This window comes from Orbicella franksi, chromosome 2, assembly GCF_964199315.1.
Source record: "Orbicella franksi chromosome 2, jaOrbFran1.1, whole genome shotgun sequence".
NCBI lineage: Eukaryota > Metazoa > Cnidaria > Anthozoa > Scleractinia > Merulinidae > Orbicella > Orbicella franksi.
In genome coordinates, this window is record NC_138146.1 from 34990230 (window position 1) to 35009156 (window position 18927).

The 18927-nt window shown below is 38.4% G+C and overlaps 1 protein-coding gene and 1 pseudogene across 3 annotated transcripts; one reads left to right on the top strand and one right to left on the bottom strand.

The window, feature by feature from the left end:
• Positions 1 to 18927, bottom strand: part of LOC145480135 (uncharacterized) — a 95400-nt pseudogene that overhangs the window by 38023 nt on the left and 38450 nt on the right.
• Positions 499 to 8115, top strand: LOC145479537 (uncharacterized). Of its 3 annotated transcripts, XM_081457927.1 has the most exons (7): positions 499 to 725; positions 2385 to 2665; positions 3550 to 3802; positions 4085 to 4403; positions 4983 to 5095; positions 5917 to 6100; positions 7030 to 8115. In XM_081457927.1, exons 2-7 carry the CDS (start codon positions 2385 to 2387, stop codon positions 7089 to 7091), a joined length of 1212 nt encoding a protein of 403 aa, XP_081314053.1. In that variant the 5' UTR covers positions 499 to 725; the 3' UTR covers positions 7092 to 8115. The 3 variants fall into 3 exon arrangements, with proteins under 3 accessions (XP_081314053.1, XP_081314052.1, XP_081314054.1); XM_081457926.1 differs by lacking the exon at positions 499 to 725 and having other exon boundaries at positions 2102 to 2665; XM_081457928.1 differs by lacking the exon at positions 499 to 725 and having other exon boundaries at positions 2102 to 2665; positions 6059 to 6100.

An 18927-nucleotide genomic window follows, 5' to 3' on the forward strand; every position in this document is an offset into this window, starting at 1 on the left:
TTCTCTTTATTTCGCTTTCTTCCGAAACCAAAATAGCTGACGGAGATACAAGCATGTGATTCGTAACTCTTGGAGAGTTCAGACTAGCAATTGCACGTATTCTAGTCTTCATCGCAGGCGCAAGAAGTGATGATACAATTTCTCCTGGTCCGCTATCGTGACCTTGCTAAAATTATGTACATATTTAAAAAAATACCCGAAGGTTGACGAACTGGACGTTACCTTCAGCCTTGCCCTGGTCGACTGTATTAATTCGACGACCTTCCGCTATTATCTGCTTTCGGTTTAAGAAACACTGAAAAAATAATAATAACAATAAGCCAAAATGCATACCAAGTATTTATACTTTTGGTTTCGTAAAGGACACATGTCACGGCAGCGGAAAAAGACAACAATACTTTTTCCCTCAACTATCAAACCTTGACGGATTGACACAAGCATTCGTGGTAGTTTTCGATTGCAAGGGATTTCTATTTAAATACGGCGGCGAATGCCTATTACAGTCTAGTCCCAACGAACTGGATTTTAATGATGACGTCCTTATCTAGCAAACGTCATTTCAAGAAACCGAAAGAAGCACTGATAGCGGATGTACCAAGAATATTCTTGGAGAAGACACGACGACTCGCTTCGTTTCCTCGCTAAGCAAAAGTTGACTGAACTTATCTTGAGTTAATTGGTTAAAGCAAAGTCAACCGAAGCAACACGTCGTGCCCAATTTTACGGTATGACAATTCCATGGTTTTTCTAGCTATCTTCCTGTTATAAATGTATTTAATTATAATGTAGCAGGCTTTTTATTGAGTTGTCAGTGCAGAGAGCTTAGAGCTCAATCACAGTAGTTTTACGTACAGTTATTTCAACCTGAAAACCGTAGTTTCTATAAAGATAGAAAAAGACCTAAAGAGATAAAAATAAACCATAAAAGAACACGAGGATGAATACGATTCATACGAAGTTAAAACAATCAAACGCAACTTAAAAATTTCAGCTAAACTTTTCGAGAAGCGCAAAACCGTGACACTGAGCTCCTTTAAGATTTGTCTTCCTCTGATGGTGCTCATAAGATGGAGATTTAACCTTCGTGTGCAAGAAAACCCCGATCATTTTCAATGTAGTATACAATTTAGTAATTTTTTGAAGGAAAAAAGAAACGTTCCTTCACATAAACTAAAACGCCGACCTAAATAACATCTTTGTAAATCCTCAAAACTGAACGCGCATTTTTGGCATATTCTATTCACGGCGTTTTACTTTTTTTAAATATTAATTATTTTTCATTTTGAAATGTCGAAGAAATTTTAGGGCTTCGGTAATAAGATATTTGAGTGAAATTCCGTTCTGTGGTGTGATGTGATATATTCTTAGCAATTTGTTCGGCCTATTTCCGGTATTCAACTAGTTCGTTACTAATACACAAGTCACCATACGTTGGAAAATTCTGAACTAAACGCAGCGTGGTTTGTCGGGAAAAAGTATATACCCCGGCAAATTATAACAAAACCCTCGAAAATTTTCCGTCGTACTTGGAATTGAAACCCTCTAGTTTTCCATCCATTTAATTTAAGCGGGGATGGGAAGCCTTGTGGAGGACGACAACACTATAAATATTGAACTGGACTTACTTGCTTTAACATGCCACTGGGATCCCCACGCAATAAGATAGGCCCTTTGGTGTTGTGATTGATATGAAAAAATAAAGTTAGAAGAGCTGCCTGTCACATCCGCGTTTCACTTGTCACGCATGCCGTGATGTGACCAGACTCACGGTGATGAACATTTCTGCTTTGTACCAGTACATTGTCTGGGTGTGTTTACCGGAGGATGCTGTTGCTAATGAGAAATTTTCTGTAAATTTGCTCATCGTGTACTAAATTAAATTCAATGATCAACCGTTAAATGAGAAAGACAAGTTTCTATTTCATTAGAATTCCCCACAAGCATCACCCTGGTTAAAACATCGCATCTGATCGAAACAAATAAGTTGTATATTAGATCTGCCAACACCATGCCTATTTACGAAATAGAAAATAGCATTCATTAAGTCTATGAAACTGTACAAACCTTCCTAGAGTAAAGTTAGAAATATTGGCAGGGGAAGATTTCATTTCACTTCTGCTGTTAGTAGGAGCAAGGTTATGCATTCTCCCAAGATGATGATTTTAGAAGCGATATAATTCGGCTTCATTTTATTGATCTCATGCTGGGAAGGCCTAGTGCATCAAAAAATCTCTAGAACTTTGTTACGAAATACATAAAAAAGAGTTTGATCGCTAACTCTGCCAACAGTAGATCAAAGGACGACAGGACATTTTGTTTATGTTTAAATGATCTTTGGCGAATGGGATATTCAATACTATTTTTCGATTTGCTTTTGTTTTCAGATGATTGAAGACGCGATTCGAAAGTTTGCTCAGGAGAATTTTAGTCATAAATATTTCCCAGTCCTCCACGGCGAAACTGATAAAATACAACCCTTGGCACTGGTGGTCAGGCAGCATAGGCCACTATGGAAAAGACCTTTTGCAAAATCGGAAATTGTAATCCTCGCAGGATTCGAGAGATATGTCGACGAAGCTGTACAGGAGACAGTTTGTGAATCCATCACATCAAATATAAGAGATGAAGAGCTGTCAATGAAACAGAAGGTTGACATGGGTGCCAGGTACCATTAGGAACACTCTTAATCAAAATAAGCTATCGCAATAGCCGAGTAACAACTTGCAAAATGGTATTTTCTGTCCTCATTGGACTGATTAATGATGTAATGAACGTTGCAAATTGTGTACAAAAAATCCAGACCAGATCCTTCCTTAAAGCCAAATACAATAAAACTGAAGCCACTTAAGTAAGCACGTAAATGAAAGATGACAGGTATGGAGGTATGGAGAAAGGAGACAATGGCAATGTATCATACGATAAGTAATCCGGCCTAAGAATCTCTTGTAACATGTTACAATAATTAAAAGCTGTCTAAAATGTAACCTGACTAAAGGGGGACGAAAAATGGAGGGGTATATCTCAACCCTCACATTCTTTTTTTTTTTTTCTTATAAGAATATTGTTTTTCCGGCCGAAGTATTCTTATTTTTCTGCTGATTTTAGGCTGAAATTGTTCTTGTGAATATTCTTAGATTATAGCGTATGACATATACCTGTTTTCGAGTGGGTTTAGGGTATGGATGGTGTTAAAGTAATTTTGGAGCCAGCTTGCAGGCATTAAACCTAACATCACACTCAAAACTTCTTGCAAAAATGTTATTAACATCGAGCATACGGCTAGTGCTGTTTTTTTTTTTTTTTTTTTCGCTAGTTTTGCCGTTTAGAGCCGGAAAGGAAGAATTTTATTCGCTTTAGTTAAAAGCACATAATTGTATTGTATTTGTAAATTTTTAGCATACAGAATTGTATCCTTCTTAAAAATCTCAGCCTCGGGTTTATAGTTAAAACATTCTTAAAATTTCGCAAAGGATGAGGGATTCGAGGGAGATGGTCATAAAATTGCAGCATTATAGCTCAATTGCCCATTCGTTTTTTTCTCAAACCCAGCAACCATGAGTTTGACGTGGATGTCGCAGGATTTGCAGGAGGAACTATTAAGTTATGCGACAACCAAGGCGTCCTAACACTCGGAAAATTGAGCCAAAAGTACATTGACGATCCAGATCTTCGTGGGATACTGGCAAATGCAGAGCTGGATGCCAACAAAATGAAGTCTTTTGCAGAATGTGATAAATTGCTCCTCATAACGTCTGTTATTTACAGCGAAAAATTTGAACTGAAAGGGGAAAGAATGCATCAGGTAAAAACCGAATTTTATCTTCGTAAAAAAAGGAATATTTGTTAACGTCATTACATTACAAAAAACGGGAAGTCGTTATAAAACGTACATGACCTGATTTCAATAAGCCTTTATCAAAACATGCCTACTGTTACCTCATCGGTATTTTTTCTTTTGAGTCTAGTTTGGCATTGCAATTAATAGTAAATATACATTCAAAATAGCCTTACTTTAAATCGCGCAGTTTTAAGTGGGGGAGAAATTTGATAATTTTTGTAGACTTGTCATTTATTTGATTTACAGAGAGAAATGGCAGCCGAAGTGAGAAATCTTCCGCCGTCACTGCAGTTCCTCAACGTAAACAGGAACTCAGCTCTGAGGATTCGTGCTACGGATACCTATTTTCCTCCAGATGCGGCGGCGAGGAACTCACAAGCACCCTTCCTCTTCAAGTGCTGCCCCGTTGATTACAATAAAGATACTAATCGCCTGGAAATCAGAAAAGGAGAGTATGTCGGGAAAGTTGTAACTCATCGCAGAGACTGGGATGCCACATGCAGTGAGGAAGATCCTGAGTATGACGACATTCTGGTAGAAACTACAGACCAGACAGATTTACCAGGTAGATGAAACAGATATGTAATCCTAGAATACTAATATATTTACAGAAATGTTCTCTTCCAATGGTGCAAGGGAGTAGATGTTTACGTTCCATTTGGACTTATCTACATTGTTTTACGTTCATAAGATTGTCCTCGGTCCGCTGTACAAGATGGTCTATGTTTCAATGGTCATGAGGTCATTATATTAGTTTTCTTGGATTTCACAATCTTTTCAGAAAGTTAGAAAAATTTACGTGAATTGATGGGAAATTAACCAGAAACAATAACAGAATGTAAAAAGGTGCTAATTCTGCAAGAAATTAAACGGAAGAAATGAGCAATTCTGTCAAAAAGGACGAAACTTGGCCTGAGGTGTATGCCAAATTTTGGTTGCCATTCCAGTGTCAAGTGACGTGGAAGGACAGTCAACAAAATTCAAAATCTTGCCAAGGGATAAATAAACAGCTGCTGAACGTTCCTGCATTATAGACGAAATCCTCTTTTCAGAATTCTGAAAATCCTCTGGGGAGGGGAGGGGTGGCAACCACTGTCCGTCCGAGGATAAGGTACTGTGAATTTTATTTTCTTTTATCAACCAGACTATTTCACAGCCAAAGATATAGACAAACTGGAAAATATAACTAAAGTGGTGCTGTTACCTGAGAGGACTACAGCACGACGTAAAGCCCGCGTCAGCAAGTACCTGCACTGGGTAAGTGAATCAAATTCGCTGAATTCAAAAACCGAGAAACTGAAAAAGAAGCAAATTTAAAGCCTTTCATGCAACTAATCAGCTCCTAATCCTGTCAGTGCCCTAAATGGTAGCCAGTTTTAGCAGTCAGCTCCCTATATCTATGTTTATCTGTCTGTCTGGTTGTCGGTCGCCGCGTTGCCGGGCCTGTTTGGGCGCTAGACCTGAAAAATCTGAGAGTCGCGGTAGACACGAGTTCAACCCCTCGGCCATACCTGTAAATAGTCAAATGGTCTGCTTCCTCCAGCTCCAGTTGGGTTTTGAACTAAGTTTTGTTTAATGTAAATTACAGTAGAATCCCTATCAAGCGGCCACCTATTAAATGGCCACCCCTATTAGGCGGCCAATAATCAAAGCCCCGATGAGGGCTTTTCTATTGTTTTTATCTCTATTAAACGGCCAACCCCTTTTAGGCGGCCACTATTCATTTCCCCGAGGGTGGCCGTTTAATAGGGGTTGAACTGTATTTGTTTCTAATGTTTAATTGCTCTTCCACACTTGCCTAGCTTTGTGCTATACACAGACAAGATAACTAAAGGATTTACTTTGGTCGGTCAGTCGCTCTGTTTGTCAATCGATCTGGACACAGTGTTATAATGCATAATCTGATTCTCACTGACAAAACGAACCCACATGGTTATCTGTCAAATGTGCTTGATTAACAACTTTTCGTTTTGGCTCTCACGGCAATTGTTTCTTAGAAATCGATAGTTATAAAAGTATTCAGAGATCATTCCTTTCTGTGAAGACGATCACTTAAACATCGACTGTTTTTTGTATAGTTTGAAAAAGCATTGATGACTGACGAAAAAAAGTTGACGCTTGACAAAACGATGACATTGGAAGACTGTGCTTTCCTGATAAGTGTCTACCTTCCTTGCGAATTGGATTCAAACGTGCTGGATCTGACATCTCTCTCAACAGCAGAAATTCAGGATTTTGCCATTGCCTTCAAAGTGCTGGATGGTAAGAACATATATACAACATAGTTTCGCTTCGTAACTCCGAACATTATTTCCCTCCTTCATGATCCTACAGGGATTCACTGCAATTATTAACTATGCTTGTAATAAAATGAGTAAATTATTATTGGATTGTATCCGTTTCTTCTAAAAATAATAACATATATACAAACCGCTTTTCCATTTACGGTGTTATTAGCTTTGGACACTCGTGGTTCCCAACGGGGCAGAGCACCGTCCATTTCCGTACGTTTATAAACTGGTTTTTAGTAATCTCGAGCTCTTGGGATATCAGTGTTATGAATTATTGCAACCATAACAAAGATTGACCTTTCTGCAAATGTTTCATAACCGTATTCAAAAGAATATGATAATGACATTTTTTTCTTTTGCTGGAGTCATATGAAATGTTATGTACTGAAAAACTTTAGCAATATGTGTTAAGGTGAATTAATCAACATGACACGAGCGTGGGACAAAGAAAAATTCTGAGTCCCCGACAGGAATCAAACCCATGACCTCCCGAACACCGGGCGGGCGCCCCACCCACTGGGCCACGAGAACTCATGGAGAGCAAGGTCATTAAACTGAGTTCATATATGACAGGTGTCCTGCATACTGCTAGGATCAACGCTATCGAAGTCATCGTGAGCAGTGATAAGTTAATAAAGATGGTGAATTTTAAGCTCGGTAATGAAATGTGAAGGTGAATTAATCAACATGACCCGAGCGTGTCATGTTGATTAATTCACCTTCATATTTAATTACCGAGCTTAAAATTCACCATCTTTATTAACTATCCTTTAGCAATATGTCCTACTAAAGGTTCTTTGCTCTATTGTTTGTTTACGGACTGCCAAATAACTGCTGCCGGGTTACTGTGAATTACTGTGAATTAAAGAGTTCTTTGTATTTGTTAACTGTATCCAACAGATTTATCTGATGAACAGTGGAGAGAATTGGAGATGCCTTTTGCTGCTGACCCTGAGCACTAAGGAAAGGCTTGGTTAAGAACTAAGCCTATCTCGTATTCATCTCCTTACAGTCTGCATCGTTTTTAATTCAGCTCATTAGCATACGGTTTTGCGCACAGAAGGAGCCATGTTAGATAAGAATTGACTACAAATGGTTAACGAGCTACTGAAACTTAGTACCTGATGAAATTTCTAGCTCTTTGGGTGTAACATACAAAATTGTCTTTTAAGAATTGCAAAATTTTTTGGGTGGCAAAAGCGCCAATGAGTTCATACTTTGAGTTAAAAAAAAAAACAAAACAAAACAAAACAAAAAAAGAACACGACGTACAAAAGTATTCAGTACATCGGGCTCAAATTCCTTGTCAGAGGGAATAGTGCTATGACCGTTCAATATTTAGAACTGATTTTTGTTTCGATTCATTGCAAACTATGTGCATGCGCATGCTAATGAGACAAATATTGTCAACCAGGTTCAACTATAACTGTACTAATTCAATTTGTTAAATTTCAACTTGTTACAGTATACTGTTGTTTTTCTCAAGGCGTTAGTTCGCTTTGTTTCCAAATCATTAATGTAATTGTAAAGAACGTTTGTTATGAAAGTGAAATAAAACAAATCTTTTACCAAGTCTGGAACTATATTGTTTTGTTGTTGTTGTTGTTGTTGTTGTTGTTGTTTTTTTTTTTGTGGTATTTGTTAGTGGACATGTTTATAGGTAAGGTCGAGTTATGCAACTTATGCGTTGAATGCGGGTTACAATTTAGCTGAACCAGAAACCCATAAAAATATGCAACCTCACAATACCTCAAACTCTAATACTCTCCTACTACTGTTTTTCAATATGATCGAACAATAAATCCATCACTGAATCGGTCCACCCATCGATCAACCAAGCAAGCAAGCAAGCAACCGGCCATCCAGCGAGCCAAACAGGCAGCCACTTTAACATCCCACCTGCCTCCCTAACCAATCATAAAGATATGAGAAACGTAAATTCACTTACATTCAAGATTAGTCAAGCAATATACCGCTATACATATCTATAGACTTAGATCGGCGAGAGAACGTGAAAAAAACTGTGAGAACGCGAGAAAAGCTTGCAATTTACGAGCCGCTAGGCGAGTGATTTACAAACTTTTCTCGTGTTCTCCCAACATCCCAAGTGGGTTTATTGCGTCGATAAACACACAGAAATATGAGCGGCCTTCCGCTTTTATGACTGATATTACTATGGAAAATGTAAGTTAAAGAGCCCGAGGAAAAGTAATTGTACTCTTGTGATCAAGTTACTTATTTTCAGGAGAATCATGAGATGGCGTGGGCAAACCAATAGCGGGTAAAAGAATTGAAGCAACGAATCAGCTCCTTACAGAAGAATGCACAGAAAAAGCGACCAAAACTTTTAGCGCTATAAACGTTTTAAGAAGGGAAGGGAAAAGGCCTATCAGTGAAAGGTCCTCAACCGATACGCAATTGGAAATACCAGATTATAATTCACGTTCGTACGTTTTCGGTATCCACGCCATCTCTTTGGAACTCTTTTCCAAAGGATATACTATTATGTGAGACTTAAGATTGTTTTAAAAAACAGTCGAAAACGTATCTTTTTCGACAGGCGTATGCCAATCTTTTGTAGTTATTTTAAATAGTACTTCAATACTTTGATTAAGAACTTTTAATTTTTATACCAGTAATGAACTTGTAAATTTTGTCTCATTTTTTAAAATAAATTATCATCATCATTATTATTGTTATTGTTATTATTATTATTACTATTATTATTATTATTATTATTATTAAATAGTTTTTAAATTTATTCCAAATACTTTGACAGAGAAATGCAGGAGTTCGTGGCGCCGGAATCAGTCATGGTGAAAGAAAAAACACTGTACGAGAACTTTTTGCAAGTAGTACGAACTTCAAGTACCTGGCGATTAGATTTAACGAGAACTTGCAATAGTTTTGCAAATTGAATAATGGTTTTTCAGAAACGTTGTTAATGGAATTTATTCCGAATTTATCTACTTTCATGTATGTTGAAGACTTTGAATTAGTTATTCTTCTCTATATTGCTAAATGCAAACCATTGCGAGCTCGAATGGCTGAATTAAATCTACTCGAAAGAATCCTTTCCTGCATCTAGGAGTTCTCGTTACACGTTCATGGTTTATCACTGTTTTGACTAGAAACAAAGGCGCTAATATGAATACATCTGTTCCTTCTTGTCTCGTCCTGTCCTGTCCTTTTTCTAGACAGTTCTATAGAGAAGTGACAAGCACCCAATCCACCGCCTTTTAATCCTCGCCTGCTTCTTGCTGGTAATTTTTAGTGCCTAAAGATGTCTTCTACCTTTTACCTTTTCAATTTGAAGTCGAAAAGCTTCATTCAGTCATATGCATCCAATCAAGCATTTATTTATATATATGTTTTTTTTATTTAAAAGCTGTCAGTTAATTGAGGTCTACCAAGATTGCCAACCTGGCAGTAAGTCAGAGAAAAGTTAACATGATTAGCTACTTTGATTAGCGTGACAGTAGACAGGTTCAGTATTTTGCTTCACTATAAGTCTAAACGAAACACATTTCCTATTTTTTTTAAACTGACATTCTTTTACGCAAAGAAAAAGTTGCTCGGTACAAATGGGTGTTCACTACTAAGTGCTGGTTTCAAAAGGTTTTTATTTGTAATTACTCCAATATAAAAACTATTTTGTGGTTATGGTAGAAAAATATTTTAATACAAAAAAGGTTTTCAAATAAGCAGTCAGATGGCAGATACTTCAGAGAGTTCCCTCGCTCTCCGCGACGTCTGGTACATCTACATCTTTTTCTTGCACACCGCGACCTGCAATAAGTGCCCCTCAGTTCACAGGTTTTGGCACTAGGGGAGCAACTCAGGAACAGACACCTCTCGATCAAGAGGTCCTGCAGAAGGTTCCCCAGCAGTTCATGGCACAGTTCCCTCCTGGACAAGACATTCAGTAGGCACGATTTTGCAGTGCAGATCACAAGCTTGCAGTTCCCTCGAATACAAGTCATCGTGCACTTTTCCTCTGCATAACATCTTAACTGACATTTTCCTTGAAAGTTAAAGTATTGAAAGTCAGGTTGTCATAAGATTTAAAGGTACAAACGTAACTTTTCCATGTAGACGGATGACTGACATTCAAGAACTGATGTATGTCTAGGTACGCTTCAACTTGTGTACATTCACATTCTCTATCCCGTCTCGACAAACTTTCGTATCATTAAAGGGGCCGTCGACACATTCACTTGTTGCTTGCGGATAGAGCGAGTCCATTTAATTTCTGGACGTCAAAGCGAGGATTTGAGCTAAGTAGGAGTTGGAATGCCGTCGGCTAGCAGATAAGGCCTTTGAAAACATGACAACCTTTCCAGGTCTTGTACCGACGATCCTGGTTCTCTCTTCTGAACACCGTGGTGGAAAATCAACGACATGAATAAGACAACAAAGAATAGTGGATGTTTCAAAAGATAGGTGCAAGCTTTCTTTGATCGGTAAAATGATTTCTTCACCTGACTCCTGAACGCGAGTTTTTGTTTTTACTTTTGCACGATTTAAAAAATCATTTAACAAGACCTGATGTACTTTCTGCCCTTAAACCGATTAAGTGTAACAATGTTTCTGCCATCGTATTCTTCGTTTAAAAGCACGAAGAACTTTTATTTCCTTTTACTTTGTACTATAACGTACTATGTAAGGTACCGAAAAACGTGTGACAAGTATCTTTAAATAAAAGTTCCCCTTTTCCCAGAAACATTTGAAAGTAAAAACTGAAATGATGAAAAATTATTTTAAAAAGAAGCCTCCTTTACCTTTATTGCAGTTCTGCACACAGGAAGTGTAATTGGGACGTCTCGGACATGTGAGCCTGCAACCACGTTGTGGTCTAACACACTTCTGAAAGGGATTGGATGGATTACGCGGAGTAGTTGGCTGAGGATTTGTAGGTGGTACTGTGTAAGTGCAGTGCTGGGTGGTCTGATAGTTTTGTACGGTCCAACTGTGCATCTCAAGTTGCAGGTTTTCGAGTTTGAGGGACACTTTGAAGTGTATCTTCCACCCCTACAACTTGCTTTACAGTGCTCCCCTTTGCAGTCCATTTCGCACCTTCCACCAGTGCACGACAAATCGCATATTTTCGCGGTACACAGAATGGGCTTACAGCTTCCTCCAGTACATGTCATATCACATCTGTCAGACGAATGGCAGTGAAAGGGCAACTACCACCGGTGCAAATCTGTTCGCACTGATTGTAGTTGGAGCTTCTTGGACAAGTTAATTTGCAGCCACCTGCACACATCTTTGAATGTGCGGACCGGGCGGTACGGTGGCTGAATTGTAAGTGTTGTTGGTTTGATTGTTGGTTTGATAGTTTTGCAGGGCCCACCTGTGCAGCTTAGAACACAGGTTTTCGCATTTGGGGAACATTTCAGAGTGCATCTTCCACCCGTACAACTGAACTGACAGTGTTCTCCTCTGCCGTCCATCTCGCACCCTCTACAAGTACACGACAAATCACAGGTTTTCGCAGTACACAGAATGGGCTTGCAATTCCCTCTGGTGCACATGATCTTACACCTATCGGTCGAATGGCAAGTCACGGGACAGTTACCACCAGTACAAGCGGCTTTACAAAGTTCTCCTCTGCATTTTATCGCGCAGCCTCCACCAGTGCAGGACAAATCGCAGGTTGTTGAGTCACACATAATAGGTTTGCAGTTTCCTCCGGTGCAACTCATGTCACATATGCCAGATGCATGACAGGTTAAAGGACACCTACCACTAAAGCAAAGCTGATTGCATCGATAGTAGCTGGAGCTTCTTGGACATGTACAACCAGCAACTGGATAGCATGTCTGAGAGTGAAAACGAGGTCGTAAAGTGGGCCGGACAGTGAGGGCTGTAGTTTCTGTAGATGGTGTTGGTCAAACGGTATTGCACGGTCCAACGGTGCATCTCAGGTTGCATGTTTTTGCGTTTGCGGAGCGCTTAAGAATACATCTACCACCAGTACAACTGGCTTTGCAATGCTCTCCTTTGCAGTCCATTTCACAGCCTCCACTAGTGCACGACAAATCGCACATCCTTGCGGTGCACGGAATAGGCTTGCAACTTCCCCCTGTGCAAGAGAAGTGGCACTTTTCGGCGGCATGACATATCAGGTTACAGTTTCCTCCGGTAAGAATCTGCTTGCATGAATTATATAAAGGGCTCTTTGGGCAGGCTAATTTACAACCACGCCCAGCACACCTTTGCGTCTGTAAAGAAACTGTTGGTTGGAAGTTGCACGAGACAACAACAACAAGGAGCATCGCAGAAAACCTACGGGGAGTGTTCCAACTCATCCTTGACCTCAATTTTAAATCTAAATTAAAATAAAAATTTATACAAAATGTAAATTGAGGAACGAAAAGAAAGATTGATTGATAAAGATTCGTTATAAATGAAATAGCAAGACCAGTTCTTCGTGTCTGTCTTCAAAGGAGGCCTTTTTAGCACTTTTTCACTAAAATAAAAGGGTAGTCACGTTCAACTGCTACTAACGCTACCTAAGGAGAAATGTTGATTACAACTAACTACTTATGCAGTGGATATTCTCATCAATTAAAATAGTATAAATAGCAACTCCATAATAACCATTTATACTATAAAAGATAAAAATTTTAATGATGAGCCATACAAATTCTTAAAGCAATTCAATTACCTATTTAGGAGAACAAGACAGTAGAAGGGGAAACGGACGTCAAGCGTGAATACTCCAGTCCCACTATTCTATTACATCCTTACAAGTCACAGTTTTCAATTCTCACTGTTCTTATAAAAACAGAAAAAATCTTGTGGTTTTTCCCTTTTTCTTAGTTAATTATTATATTTTAAATTCTGCGCCCTAATTTTTCACGCGCCTAGCCCGCACGAAAGACAGTTGCAAAATTACAAGAGGGAGTGGTAACCGACAGTAGGGTCGGGACGCCCGGCATACCGGCTGTCATTCAGATGAATCTTCCTCCCACTAAATCAGTTGGTAACCTCTACACGTGTTATATATATAATAGCAATGTTGACTGACCCGAGAATACGTATTTTAGCGACTTGCCTAAATTTAAAACAAGAAATTAAAAATACTAATGCAAAATCAAAATCCCGAGGCTTAGTAGTTATACTCGCGTAGGCTTAAATTGAAACAGTCTTATCAAAAAAAAGTATATCGATATCGCGATTATATTCAATGTGGTCATTTGATATTAAGTTTTTGGTTTGTTTCTTCATCCATCCTGAGAAAATTATTGGATAAGTTGTTCTCGCCAGATGAATATCAATAGGTATATGAAGTAATCAAACATGATTATACCTGGCCTAATGACTTTTTTTTATCAATGGCCGGTGGACTAGGCAAATAATTGGTTTTCCAAAACAACTTCTCGGACGAAAGCCCAACTTCAGTTGACTTTCCTGGGGCAGAAAGTTTTATAATTACTCTATGTTCAACCTCGAACTCTCAAAGAGTTCGAGGTTGAACATAGAGTAATATATGAGCTTTTACGGCCCCCATTGGCCGTTCCTTGAAGTGGGATATGGAGTTTCTAGATCGGGCCCTAATAAAACATGAAGCACTTTATATTAAACTCAACGACAGTCAGTCTGAATACTTGAAAAAAGTTCAGTTTGTCACGAAAATTATTAATTAGCGGAAAATCAGGGCAAGAAGATCAGATTCGCACCTAGCTGATGTTTTGTTTCAAGACCAATTCTATGTTGAACACACTTTGTTTAGTTTAAATTAATTATCGTTCATAGTTAGATATTTTTAAAATCCTTGTGATTTATATTTTAATTGTTTAAGGGAGGGCCACGAGTTTATCAGTCAATGACTGTAAAGTGTTTTTACCCTCATTTAATAAAGTTACTTACTTACTTACTTACTATCGTCACTTTTTTCCTGTCCAATTACAAGGCCGCAAAAAGAAGAAAAAAAAACCAGATATCTCCTTGGATAAAAGTGTAAGTGCAATATTCTGAATATTTATTTAAAGCGTGTTTTATCTGAAGGCGTTATTTTATCGCGTTGCATTCTCTTGTCTTTCGATCCAGGATGAAAATTGATTATGGAACTGATCATTCTGCGACTTTTTAAAACTTCTTTTATAAGCCGTTCCATCGGATTTTTAGTCTTTCTTATTGACACAGGGCCAGCCGTTTTGATGTCAATATAGTACATGTGAAATGGATTACGATTTTGATTCCGGCTGACATTGCCATGTGCAAGCGAGGGTATATTCATTCTCGACCCCAGAGCTCTTCTCTTTTGCGCATGACGGACGGCGAGAAGAGCTCTGGGGAACTGGGCCAGAAAGTCTGTTCTGATTGGTTTATGAGTGAAACAATAAAAATGTTTCTGATTGGTCAATTTATTACGCGCTACCTGTAGTGAATTTACGGGGAAACTTACAGTGCGTGCAGGGAACAGTGAAAGAAATGGACGGAACACCGAAAAAACTGTGCTATCGGAAGGTTAAAATTTGCCGTTGCTGCAATTCTCATTTGTCCAACGTATATGATAGCATAGATTTGTTTGGAAAAACGGCTCAAAGGGAAAATGTGATCGAGAAACTAAAAGAAGTGGGAAAGATCCAGGTGCAAGAGAGCGATGAAGATTTCCTAACAACAAAAATCTGCAGAAAATGTTTCCGAAAGGTCACAGGACTTGCGAAAGCTATCGATGACTTCCGAAACATTTGCTCGCAATCCAAAGAAATCCAGATAGCGGATTTAGATAACGCTCGGCTTAAACGTGGCAGAAAGCCTTCAACACCAACACAAGAACCGCATGGAAAACGAAGGCCTACAGTTCCCACTGAGTTTACGACACGGCACTTTGACACCACCACCTTTACTCCGGCCGATCAAGCGGCTGATGAAGAGTGTAGCTCTGAGTTGAGAGTTCAGATTTCTTCACTTTTCTCCGGCGAGCAAGTTCCTACAAACAGTCGCGATATCCTTCCCTTACCTGTGGTAAGCGCGAGAAGCGCCTCGAGTCCAGACAACGAATTAAACAAACAACAGGCCTCGGAGATATTAACCGATGCTGGTCTTCAAACTCACAGGTTCGTTTTATTATATTATTTTTAAGATTTAAAATAAATTAAACGGAGCTCGTGAAAAAAGTTCCAGGAAAGAAGAACTTGTGCGATTTTCGAAAAAATTGTTACGCCGGTATTTCCATCCGAGTCTGGATAAACTACCCCTGTTGATATTATACGTAAGTTAAATTAAGAAAAGAAACATAATGGACAAAATTGTTTTCATTTAATGACCTTCCAGCTCATCAAGTCATGCAAAGACGCCATACCAAAAGCAATAGTTACAAAGGTATTGAGTACTGTGCAGTGGGGAATTCCAGAGGACATTGCCAAAGAAGTTCTCAGTGTTGATAGCATCAAGGGGGCCATCAAGTTACAGCTACTTAAAGAAATCAATGACCAGTGCCAATCACTGTGTGTAAGGACTCGTGGTGAACCGTCGGTCCTTAAAGACACATCAGTGGAAGCTTTGGAAAGTGTTGAGTGGTGCAATGTTATGAAAGAAATGAAGAACAGGGCACCAGATATACTAGACTTCATTGCAACAGTGGCTGCTCCCAGACTAAAGAAAAATGTGGATGCTCAAGTCCCTCCAGTGTGCATGGTTTATGCAATGATGATGAACCAGAGGTGGCAAGAGCTTAGCTTGGTCCAAAAAATTGCTACAATTATTCTTGGAGTTGGGCACAGCAGCAAAAAGGTAAATTTAGCCATGGGCGGATCCAAAATATTCAAACAGAAGGGGCCAAAGGAATTGTGGCAGAGTGCAAGCCAACCCCCCCCCCCCCCCCCAAACAGAATGAAAAAATCCCCTCTAAAGATGGTTGGATTTTTTTTAAAAAATACAAGAAAAAAAGGGGTGGACAAAGGTGATGTTTATCAATATATTTGATCACTTAGTGGTAAACTGTTTTGTGCTGTACTTTTTTCCAAGAAGTACATTACCTCTCATCAAAATGTAATTATAACCATTCCCTAGCCACAAGTAAAACCCAATGAAACTACATAGAAGTGTCTGCTTGGGGGTGTCCACCTTTTGGTCAGAGAAATTTAAAATGAAGAGTGTCTAAGACAGAGATACCTTAGCTTCTGTTAGGGATGAAGTTTTATAAGAAAACTGTGTCAAGACTTACTGGTACTCACAGACTTTTTCATTTAGCAATCATCTCAAAAGTTATTAACAAGTTTTTTATAGGTGCTGATGTATAGCTTTTAATTAAGTTGTTGTTTCACATTTATCTGTTTTTTTTTTTTATTTCTTGCAATATGTACCATGCAGACCTTTGAAAGAATGAGGAGTCTTGGTATCTGCCAGTCAAGGGCAAATTACTTGAAAACTATGGATGCCATTGGTAAGCATTCATTTACAACAGTTTTTCTTAAATCATAAATTATTTTAAAGGGCATAAAATATATGTATTATTGTTATTTTCCTTCTTGAAAATTAAGGACTTTTTCTTCCTTTCTTTGCAGGCGATGCGCTTGTACAAAAGGTTCGTGACGTAATGAAGGAAAACAGTTCTATGGAATTAAGAGCTACATTTGACAATTTTGATTTCAAAATTTTAGCAAATGTCATCCTGAAAAATCATAGGAACTCTGATTTTCACTGGATAACGTATTATTTAACATTTGATCGGATCTCAAGTGCTGGGCTTGATGATACAAAGCCACTGGTGAATGACATTAGCACTTTCAGCAATTCCAATTACTTGCTTTGTAAGGATGAGCTTCAGCTTTTCAGAAAAGAGTTCATTGTCCTCGTTAGCAGAATACTGGTAGAATTCTTTCCATGTCTCAGTTCCTTGGAATCTTTTATCCCTAAGCATATTAAGCATCGCTTCTCTGCAGAAATGGCAAAGAAATCTATTGTCATCAACCTACCAATTGTTCCATACAATCAGTCAAAGCATTCCGATGTTGTGCAGTATCTTGAAGTGCTGCAGGAGCTACTCACTGAGGTGTATGCCCCTGATGAGGGAAGTATCGCAGAAGAAGTTTCACAGTTTGAAAAACTGGAAAGAACAGAAACACTTCTAAAAGGTGTGTGAAAAGAATATCACAATAAGTTTTATTTATTTTTTTGACAATCAATTACTAACCTGTAGTGTATCAGGGGTGAGTACAGGATTTTAGAGAAGGGGTTTTGAGAAGGGGACTACCAAAGGCACCCCCCTGTAGGGGGCCCGGGGGCATCCTCCCTCAATTTTTTTTTTAAATTGAGAATTTCCAGCAATCTGAGACCAAGTCAGCATGTTATAAATGTCTTTTTTCTTTTAATTTAGGAGGTTCAACCAAAACCCCCTAGATCTGCCCTAGGTGTGTACCTTAAAATTTTCTGTTTTAACTATAGTTATAACAACAAGAAAAAAAGAGCAATTTTTATTAAATGAGGTATTAAATTCTGTCACATGGAATTCTTTCTGAGACAACGCTTGCTTCTTCATTTTCCCGTCTTAATGAATTTGCAAAAAATATTTACACACAACAATTAAGGTGGCCGAACAGTTTTCATGCGTGCTTTTGCTGATGCCATTCAGCACACGCACAAGGATTGCTAAAAACAAGCATGCCATCAATAGAACGATCATTTTATTTACTATCTGCGTTATTTTTCTCTATAATTGAACCCAGAGTGTTGATGGCTTTAGTCTTTTATTACAAAGATATGTTAGGAAAGGTAACGCTGCAAAGAACCCAGCAATTCTCAGCTTTTTCTTTGTTACTGAAAGAACCCAGTTAAATGCAGCGCATGCGTAGTAGGTCAAAAAATTGCGATTGAATGAAAATTGCACTCTCGGAAATACGCCTTTTACTCGAAAACCACTCATTAGAATTTCACAAAATTTGGCACAAAAATACTTAAGGAAATAAGTAACTGGAGTATTGAAAATGATTGAACTTTAACAAAGGAAATTCTAGATATTCCAGTGAACCTTCAACAACAGATAATTAAGGATCTCTCTGTTAAACTATTAGCAAAATGGTGTTAACTTGTGAGAATCGCTACAAGCTTGTTGCATGCAAATTGTAAAGAAAATCTAATGATTAGATTTTCTATAAATAAACAAAACTGATTTTAAAGGCCTGTTTATATTTATTCATGTTGCCATGGCAATGGCACTTACGTCAGCTTAACCATCAAAAAACCAAAGTTTGTGATGTTAACTTGCCTGCTGCTATTTTTGGCGAGCGAAGGATTAAGGGTTTTAGAGAAAAAGGTGAATGAACACGGATATCAAAAACTGTGTTCAGCCACCTTAAATTAATGTGTTTCTGTCAATAATCAGTTGGGTAAATTTATGACAGAAATTAATGTATATAATAAAATATGAAATATTTTAACATAGAAATTATTTGCTTTGAATATATGTATTGAATGTATAAACAGTGAAATAGATTTACTTCAATACATGAATTTTGTTTTCAAAAAGTAATTTTCTGGTGTTCTACAACTGGTAGGAAAGCATATCCCACTGTTTGGTGACCTTCTCGGTCGGGAACGAGTGACTGGAGCGAAGAAAACTAGAGCAGGGTGCGACTATTCATGTGAAAAGTTTGAATGTGTTATAGAAGCTGCAGCTGTCTGGCATGCTAAGCAGTCATTCCTTGGGGTAAGACTGAAATACCTCTGTGGGTGGAGGTGGTGGAACTGAATTTAAAATAAACAAAAATCCCATTGATGCTTTTTCCTTCTGATATCCTAACTCCCTAACCCCTCCTGAAGATATAGGTTGTTTGACCCTTGTGC

Bases quoted from the DNA above. Each gene is read 5' to 3' on its own strand.
- LOC145479537 (XM_081457926.1), top strand. From the start codon at position 2,328: ATGATCTTTGGCGAATGGGATATTCAATACTATTTTTCGATTTGCTTT. The intron at 3,803-4,084 runs GTAAAAACCGAA...TTTGATTTACAG, and splicing joins AAGGGGAAAGAATGCATCAG to AGAGAAATGGCAGCCGAAGT. The intron at 4,404-4,982 runs GTAGATGAAACA...TTTATCAACCAG, and splicing joins AGACCAGACAGATTTACCAG to ACTATTTCACAGCCAAAGAT.